This window comes from Adiantum capillus-veneris, chromosome 19 (genome assembly GCF_014529385.1).
Source record: "Adiantum capillus-veneris isolate H3 chromosome 19, ASM1452938v2, whole genome shotgun sequence".
NCBI classification, from domain to species: domain Eukaryota; kingdom Viridiplantae; phylum Streptophyta; class Polypodiopsida; order Polypodiales; family Pteridaceae; genus Adiantum; species Adiantum capillus-veneris.
Genome location: NC_140949.1, coordinates 51,086,499 through 51,096,335, shown reverse-complemented (window position 1 = coordinate 51,096,335; position 9,837 = coordinate 51,086,499). Strand labels below are relative to the sequence as shown.

General features: G+C 41.9%; 1 protein-coding gene across 1 annotated transcript; it reads left to right on the top strand.

The window, feature by feature from the left end:
• Window positions 1-661: 661 nt before the first annotated feature.
• On the top strand, window positions 662-5,311 carry LOC147434003 (alpha,alpha-trehalose-phosphate synthase [UDP-forming] 5-like). The gene is made up of 5 exons (XM_086490638.1): window positions 662-1,295; window positions 1,415-3,439; window positions 3,523-3,796; window positions 3,879-4,210; window positions 4,396-5,311. The coding sequence occupies exons 2-4, from the start codon at window positions 1,452-1,454 to the stop codon at window positions 4,197-4,199; spliced, it is 2,583 nt and encodes an 860-aa protein (XP_086346764.1). The 5' UTR covers window positions 662-1,295; window positions 1,415-1,451; the 3' UTR covers window positions 4,200-4,210; window positions 4,396-5,311.
• Window positions 5,312-9,837: the final 4,526 nt, after the last annotated feature.

Below are 9,837 nucleotides of genomic sequence, written 5' to 3'. Positions count from 1 at the left end.
AAACAAGCTTTCCTAAATGTGCCGCCGCCTAGTGTGAACAGTGTGGAGGAGGAAAAGTGAAAAAGTGAAGGGGGCTGAGAGAGGCCATCAACTCTTCCGAGAGGGGGGGGGGGGGTCGGAAGAAAAATGGAGGGCCCGACGGAAGGGTGCCTCAATTCCAATCAACCAAATTTTGCCATGGAGGATTGACGCCCCTTTGCATTTTTCTTTCGCCGCCTAGTCTGAACCCACCCTAAGAAGGGTGAACGAGGTGTGAGTCATGCCATGTGTGTGCTCTTGAGCTTCTCCTCCGTCAAGCTGTGTGTGGTTTCTTGCAACCACACACACAAACACAAAGAATGTGTGGGCTTAGATTGAAGTTAGAACGGCTCAAAAGCTGCCAAATGAAAACAAGCAGTGTGAGGGCGCCCTTAATAAGAACAGTGAATGAGGTGTGAGTCACTGTGTGTTGTGTGCGTGTTGAGAGGAAGCCATGTAGCATTGTAGACGGCTGAGCTGGCCTTCAAACTTTGAAGTGAGGGTCAAGTCGGCGCCTCTCCTCGCTCTTTTCTCACACGTGTGGAGCGGTTTCCCGGGCAAAAGAAATTTCTTGGGCGGCTTGGATGGGGGTGGTGGGACCGTGGGATCGGGCTCTTTGCAAAACTATGGTTAAAAACCAAAAGCCTGCGGGGTAGGTTGGATCCAGCTGGCATGGCGGTGTGTGTGAAAACAAAAATCTACCTTGTTATTTTTTTAATTCTGTTGATAATTACGACTTTGCATCTCTCTCTCTCTCTCTCACTGTTGTTTGGATAAGGGCTACATGTAGAGAGAGAAAATATGGGTGAAATTCAGTTGCCGTCCGGGCGCAGCAATACCTGATTCTACGTTCTCTCTTCTCTCCGTCTTTCTCTCTCTTCTGCCTTCTCACCTTCTGATGCTTCCTCGCAGAAACTCGAATTTTGGGTTTGTTTCTCTCGCGATTTGGTGAGTTGGGCTCTCTCCCCTCCCCCTCTTTCGTCTATCTCTCGCGCTTGCAGAATTGTCGTGGTCTCTCTCTCTCTCTCTCTCTCTCTCTCTCTCTCTCTCTCTCTCGATACACAGTCTTCGGGCATTGTCCGTTCCGTTTCGGTTCCTTTCTTGTGATTGGGTTTAGCAGGCGGCATCCTTGGTCTTGATACCAAAGGGCATTCATATATCCACTTTACATTTCGCTCTTCACCTTCCTTGCAGCTGCTTGCTGTTCCCTAATAATTATTTGGTGAAGCTCTCCATAGCCGATCTGTCTTCAGTTGGTCCTTCAGCTTCTTGCTACGGTATGCTTTCTATTTGAAGCTCAACAGTTTTTCCAGATTATACATGTGGTAAGGAAATATTGCTTGTTTTTGAACGCTTGTTTCGGTTTTTTTTAATCTTTGTTTGCCTTCTGCTGCAGGATCAAGAACTTGCAGGCTATATAGGTGTTTAAGGCAATGGTGTCCCGGTCTTATGCAAATCTTTCAGAGCTCAGTGGGAGTATACATGTCCCGCCTCAGAAGCGAGTGGCAAGGGTTTTCTCATCTCCAGGAATGTGTGCAGATAATCGTGAGGATGACATTGCAAACAGTGTAGCCTCTGATGTGCCATCATCTATTGTACAAGACCGCATCATCATTGTGGGTCACTTTCTACCTCTACGTGCCACAAGGAAATCTGATGATCGAACATGGTCTTTCAGCTGGGATAGGGACTCTCTTCTGCTTCAGCTAAAGGATGGTGTGCCTGAGGATATGGATGTCATCTATGTCGGTTGCTTGAATGCTGACATTGAAGCAAGTGAACAGGATGATGTCTCTGCAAATCTCTTGGAGAATTTCAAATGTGTGCCAGCCTTTCTTCCTAATGAATTGAGCGATAGGTTTTATCTTGGATTTTGCAAGCAGCAGCTATGGCCTCTCTTTCACTACATGTTACCCCTCATGCCAGATCATGGTGGTCGCTTTGACCGCTTGTTATGGCAAGCATATGTCACAGCAAACAGAGTTTTTGCTGATAAAGTCATGGAAGTTATCAGCCCTGATGATGACTTTGTTTGGGTACATGATTATCATCTAATGGTGCTACCCACATTCCTTCGGAATAAATTCAATAAAATAAAGCTGGGTTTCTTTCTTCACAGTCCGTTTCCTTCATCCGAGGTGTACAGAACGCTCCCTGTCAGAGAAGAAATTTTGAGAGGGCTTTTAAATGCAGACCTCATTGGCTTCCATACTTTTGACTATGCAAGGCACTTTCTTTCTTGCTGTAGCAGGATGTTGGGGCTAGAATATGAGTCCAAGCGAGGGTACATTGGTATTGACTATTATGGAAGGACTGTGGGCATAAAGATCATGCCAGTAGGCATACACATGGGTCAGTTGGAGAATGGTCTGAAGCTCTCAGACACAGAAAAGAGAGTGGGGGAGCTTCGGGCAGAGTTTGATGGAAAGATTGTTTTGTTGGGGGTTGATGACATGGACGTGTTCAAAGGGATCAGTTTGAAACTTTTGGCTTTGGAGGATTTGTTGCGGCAGCATGTTAAGTGGAGGGGCAAGGTGGTTTTAGTGCAGATTGTGAATCCTGCAAGAGGTCGTGGCAAAGATGTGAAGGAAGTGCAGCTGGAGGCAGAATCAGCTGTTGCAAGGATCAATACTGAATTTGGATATGAAGGTTACAAACCTGTTGTATTGATTGAGGAACGACGTGTTCCGATGTATGAGAAGATTGCCTATTATAACATTGCAGAATGCTGCATTGTGACAGCTGTGAGGGATGGAATGAATCTTATCCCTTATGAGTACATTGTCTGCAGACAGGGTACGCCAAATCTTGACGCAGTTCTTGGACTGCCTGGTGGTTCTCCTAAGAAGAGTATGCTGATAGTATCAGAGTTTATAGGATGCTCTCCGTCCCTTAGTGGGGCTGTTAGGGTAAACCCATGGAACATTGAAGCTGTTGCCGAGGCCATGAACTCAGCAATCACCATGCCTGAATCAGAAAAGCAGATGAGGCACGAAAAGCACTACAAATATGTTAGTACTCACAACGTTGCCTATTGGGCTCAGAGTTGCGTTGGAGACTTAGAAAGGTCTTGTAGGGATCATTCCCGGTGGCTATGTTATGGCCTTGGTTTTGGGCTTGGTTTTAGGGTTGTAGCACTTGATCCGCATTTCCAGAAGCTGCTACTTGATGACCATATCGTCTCAGCTTACAAGAACGCAAAGAGTCGTGTCATATTTTTAGATTATGATGGTACAATGGTGCCTCAGGGTTCTATAAACAAGACACCTAGCCAGGAGGTTTTGGCAACTCTCAACAAGCTCTGTGGGGATCCTAGCAATATGGTCTTCATTGTCAGTGGAAGAGGTCGACAACCTCTTAGCGAATGGTTTTCACCCTGTGAGAAACTGGGTATAGCTGCCGAGCATGGCTTTTTCTACAGGTAACGATTTAGATCTAGAATGGGGTGTCAATGCTTGTATACTTATTTGTTGTGTCAAGTTGTAACATTTGTTCATAATGCAGGTGGTCCAGAGAGGAATCATGGGAGATGCCTGTGCCTTTAATGGAGTTTAGCTGGAAGGAAGTTGTGTCTCCTGTGCTGAAACTTTACACAGAAAGCACAGATGGATCATACATTGAGGCGAAGGAAAGTGCGCTAGTTTGGCATTACCAAGATGCAGACCCAGATTTTGGCTCTTGGCAGGCAAAGGAACTTTTAGACCATTTAGAGAGTGTTCTTGCAAATGAACCTTTGTCTGTCAAGACAGGTCAACAGATTATAGAAGTGAAACCGCAGGTGATGTCCATTGCTATAAACTGCCTTGTTTTTCTTGTATTAGTTAGTGTTGAGTGATTGATTGATGTGTTCGTTTGAGCAGGGGGTAAGCAAGGGCGTGTTTGTCGAGCAACTTCTATCATCCCTGGCAGAGCGGGGCAGCCCGCCAGATTTCGTTTTGTGTGTGGGTGATGATAGGTCAGACGAGGACATGTTTGAGAGTATAGAAGCTGCAATGGCTTTACCCCCTCATGTCCCTACAGCAGAAGTTTTTGCTTGCACGGTGGGGCGGAAACCTAGCAAAGCAAAGTACTTCTTGGACGACACATCCGAGGTCCTAAGACTCTTAGTTGGTATTGCGACAGCATCAGAACCAGTGAGAGAGAACTGCACTGGTAGCCTGCATATTGAAGATGTTAGCTGAAGCTTTCTTGAGTAAGCTCCTCTTCTGGTTTTTAGCAGATGGACTTTGGAGTCTTTTAGTTTCATTGTTTGTGTGGTTAAGATCTGTGTAGAATGATTCATTATGTATGAGTTCTTGTATGTATTCTCTGTTTCAATGTATGTCTGTGTAATAAGAAACATGATCTGATTGTGTGTTTTTCCTTTACTTAATGCAGACAGTGGAAAAATGGCTTATTCATGGTTTGTTAGTGGATGGTGGTGGAGCATAAGAGCTCCTACATTTACAAGGCTGCAAAGAACGGTTTCAATGGCTTGAGTTGTTTACATGCGGCACAGGGTTGCTCAATTTTGATGGTGTATGGGCTCTTCCTTTGTATAGGTTATACAGCATATAGCATATTCGGCGAATGGGTTTTCGAGGCTTAAGGACAAGTTCTGTCCTGAGTGCAGAGTGTTAGTGAAGATCTCTAGACAGGTTCCAGGTTATTCTTTATCCCTCAAAGCAGGGCCATCATATTATAAGAAATGGGAAGGATTTTTGAGAGGTGTGGAAGTTGTAACAGCAGTCCCGACGTTTGCAAGCGCAAATCTAACTAGAGACTGCAAAATTTGTAATGCAATTATTATTATTTTGTTTTCACAAGCGTTGTTGGAGCTTGCATTTACATACACATTCGGTCATTCTCTCTCATATGAGATGGGCAGACGCAACTGAATGGGGGTTAATGAGTTAATGGGACAAGCTCCCTTGCAGATTGGATTGGCGTGGCCTTCGCGCTTTCAAGCTTCGTGCCTTCAAATAAATGAAGGTTGTGAATGATTCATTTGGAGGTCCCTTGTGGATTGGCTTCGCTGTTCTTCCCAAGCGCTTCTCAAGCACGACACATCCGTGCCAACTCAAGGAACAGAACGAACAACAGTTGAAGTTATTTAGCAGCATCAATGTGTGACACAAATGCAGGGAGTCTCTAATGAGTCGCACTGGCTGGTGTTATATCCAGATAGCTCGGACCCTTGTAGGAGAGGGTTCTTGTTTTAAGAGGTTACTAGATTGTCTTCAGTATTTTTATCATTAACTTTTCTGTTTAATGACTTACAGCTGAACAAATGTAGTAGGATTGAATGAGTGGCTATGATTCTCGAGTATGTGATATGATGCACTTGAGAGAGAGAGAGAGAGTGTGCTTTGGTAGATTTCAATGAGTGGCTATGATTCTCGACCATGTGGAGGAGAGAGCTAGTGTTACCTATGAGACCAAACCAAAACAGTGGAGATTCATTACCTTTCTCAACTTCTTCAAGCTGAAGCACGTTTGTCTTACGGATGTACATATACTCCAATATAGGCACCCTTATTAGGCAGTGGTCATGCAATAGTTATCAGCTATTTTTTGAAATAATTGTGACTCCTGCATGGTCGCACACGTCAGCTATTTGTCTTGCATGCAATCATGCATAGCTTTTTGTAACTATGTCAAATTTTCTCTTGGAGCAATACGGGGATACGACCATTTGACTTTACATTTAAGTATTCTATGTCACAAGCCTAAAGACAGAGATAGCATGCATAAGGTTGATAAGAATTTGGGAAAACATCAAGAATTGCTTGTACAAGAGTGTTGCTCGGATTGACCTATGAATGGAAATTAATTGTTCATTAAGATCTTTAATCTCTCCTAGAAATAGAACCATATCATCATCCTCATGCATAACCTTGGACACTAGCTCCTCTGATTGGTAAGCAATTTTTACCAAATTTATATTAGTCTATTCCATGTCTCTTTTGCTCAAAGCTCAAGTCAATGCATTCTTAAGGGTCCTAATGTACCCACTTAGTTAGTAATAGATGATACAATTCTAGTAGCATGAATGCTAGACCTTGCACCATCCTCTACTAATCCTTATCCATGGAACTTGGGTCTTATATCATATTCCATAGTCTAGGAGTGAGTATAGATCTGTGTTAGAATTGTGCACAAAAATGAGCAAGCACTTGACTGAAGATGGGTAGTTCCTTCTCTACAACAAAAGGATATGTTGCCCAAAGTGGAGATTTGTGTTAGAATTGTGCACAAGAATGAGGAAGCACTTGAATGAAGATGGGTTATTCCAAGCGTTCTCTACAACAAGAGGATATGTTGCCCAAAGTGGGGAGTCCCTTATCTACTTTCAAGAAACATCATTGTTGTTAGCAACGGTCGGTGACTACACTTGATGCAAAAGCTACGTGAGTAGAAAAACTGCACAGTTTCAATTTGTGCTATATAGCTGGCATGTCCGAGATGCCAAAGCTTGCTTTGATGCCAATTGTTGGAAATCTAAATCTTAAAATGTACATTGTTGTGATGCTCCGCATTTATGATGTGAAATATCGGGGTGAAAGTGTTTATAGAATTTGTTTTACTTTGGAAATTTAAGTGTTAAAATGTACATTGTTGTGATGCTCCGCATCTACGATGTGAAATATTGGGGTGAAAGTGTTTATAGAATTTGTTTTACCTTGGTGTAGTTTTGGTTTGTACGCATGCCAAATGTGGTGCTTGTACTAAAGATTAAAAAAGATTTTGTGAAGCTCTTTTTTGTGTGGAAGGGGGAAAGGTCTTGGTGCCTCGTTCTTATGGTGCTACGATGGTTGATGAAGATGCTCAAGCAAGACCAGGGAGGAAGAGAGCTAAAAGTAGAAAAGCTTTTTGCAATTCTAATCAAGGAGATTGACTTGGGTCCCAAAAAATAAGTAAAGAAAGGAGGTTGCATTTGTATACAAAAGGGGAGAGATCCACGATGCAAGGAAAAGTATTGATTAGAAAGTTTTTTAGGAGAACGCATTTTGTGGAAAATAGTACGCTAGAAGAAAACAAAACAACGTTTTCCATGTTCTAGCGTTTCACGCCGAGTCAATTCTGCAACGATTTCAATTTTTTGTTTCTTCTTATTGATCATCACTGACAAAAATAGGAGTAAGGAGACATATTTTTGGAGAGGAAAAAGAAGTTAAGGAAGAAGAACGAATCCTTCTTGTTTTCTCAAGTTCTCGAAAAGTGTGTTGATGTTGGAGCAGGAAATTCGTCAGTTTTTGTTGTGTGAGATTTCCAAGCCTATATTATTAGCAACTTGGATGGTATTAGAGCTATTTCGAATCAGATCCAAAGTTCTTGAGTATATGACCAATCTACATTGTTATTGTATGAGCCAACATTCAATGCAGATTTGTAGCTACCAATCGATTTGGGATTGATTTTCATGGTCAAGGTGTATACTAAGAATTGAGTATGCAAGCTGGATGTCATGTGACATATCATGTGTATTGTCGAGTTCGGGCATGCCATGTGGCAGCTATTTTTTCGACCAAAAAACTCTATTCTAAGCAGTTCAATGTGGGCATCATAGTATATAGTTCAATGCAACCAAATAGATTGTCAATCCACAAGAACAAGGAAGTTAACCCTAACCTAACGTCCGAAAACTACTTAAACCCTGCACTACATTGGAGGCTTTGAGAGTCACACCAAGCTATCTTCACAAGCTCAACCACTGTCACTTCTATTTGGAACCCTATGCTATATTCATCTTTCTAATGCAATGCAATCAATTGTTTCAATGCGAAATGTAACTCAACCCTAAGCACCAAAAGGGAGATGTGCAAGGGGCCAATGTGTGGTGATAGTAAAACCCTAAATGCCACTGTCTACTCTAGTCCTAGTGTTAGCACAACCTAAATGATAAGACATCAAATGGCACCACAACATTGTTTAAGCACAAAACCAAGCAAGATTTCTTGATTAACATTAACAAGAGACATTTACAAAAAAAAGAGAGAATATCTTTGGTTCTATCAAACACAATACATGAGGAGCATGTGGGAGTCCAGAGATATGAGGGGAGTAGAGCTCAAGAGTGGATATGGAAGCTATGAAGCTCCTAGGCGTTCACAAAGATTCTAAGCTCAAGACGTGACAAGCTCCTCAACTTTAGAACCCTCAAAATGACTCGACTTGGACTATTTATTAGAATGTCCTTAGAAACTAGGTTCACATGTAATTGGTAAAAATGGTTAAAAACAGTCCCATTGCTAGTTTTGGACCTTTTGAGCATGGGAAAAATACTTAAAAGATCTCCAAGATTTGTGATTCTCTCCCGAGGCATCTTGATTAAAAACTTAGGGTTCTAATACAAGGATTTGAAACAAAAAGAATTTTGGTTAATAACATCCACTTTAGGATGAAATAATGGCTTTCAAGGAAAATTTGGATGAAATTACCGACCCTCTTAGGATTTTCTTGTCCTCTCAAGTGTGCTTTGCTCAATTTCCTCCTCTTTTTCCAAGATCTTTAGTGGCTTTTCTATAGATTCAACATATATTTCACTCCTTGTACACTTTTGGCACACAACTTCTCAACTGTTTAATCGAGACTTGTCTTCAGAGGCCGTTTTACTTTGGTGGAGTGGGTCCCTAGCCTTGCACTTGAGATCATGTTTGGAGCATCTAGAATAGGTTTTTGGTTGAATGGGTTGTAGACGGTGGGAACAGTCCGTAGGTTGGAGTTCTGACTGGTGGTTGAATTGATAATTATCGAGCCAACTACTGTAATAACTGCACAGTGGATATTTAGGCAGAGACCTAGTCCGGCACCTATAAATAGGGGCCATAATTGGGGAATGACTTGGGTGACTTCTTGAGAGATCTTGGGAGTGACATGCTATTGTACTGTGCTCTTGTACTCTTTTGCTTATAAGTTCAGAGCAATCCTTTGGCTCATAATGTACTTTATTCTAGTTGTACTAATCTGAATATAATCCAATTTCAATTCTAGTTCTAGTTCCAGTCTATGTGTCATTTCCATTTCAGTTACATGATTTCCATTTCCATTTCAGAATCAATGTCTTTATCTAATCTGTTGTCTGAAGTCTACCTGTCTGAACTGACAAATACCTCTAACCCAACGTGGAATAGCTGTCTGAAGAGACCAACTCATTCTATTTTGGTGATCACGGTGGCTTGAGCTGAATTGCTCTTGACAAGTGAAACACTCTCCCACTTGGGGTTCTAGAGTTCAAGTTCATCATGACAAACTCTAGAGAGTGACATGGGAGGAGGACGTTCATGAGACTTACTGTATTTGAGGATCAAGTCTTTGATACTGACATATATTATGGATATGACAAGAGTAAATCCAGAAGACATCAAACCACAAGAGTTGATATGTGTTGTGAGTCACCTAGGTCTAGGCGAACCGCGTAGACTATAGTCCCTGCATGAAGAAGCAATGTATATGAATATTGATGAACATTTTCTTCAGAAGTGGGTTAATTTCTTATCAGAACCATTTTGGAAATGCAAGTATTCCCATTCCAGACGTCATTCAAAGTATCATTGTTCAATTAAATACACTCAATGGAGATATTTTCAATGACAACATGCTTATTCCTACGAAGATCTTTTGGCATTACTGGAAGCTGTCAAGAAATGCTGGTAGCAAACTTTGATTGAAAATATTCAACCAGGCAAGAGGTGTGATCATTGTAAGAAGAGAGGTCACAAGGTTTCTAATGCTGAGGATTGTCCATACTTCATTCTTCAAACTTTGGCGGATGTTCATACACGAGTCCATAACGAGTTGGATGAACATATCTAGATCCAAAGGGAATTTTCTAGATAA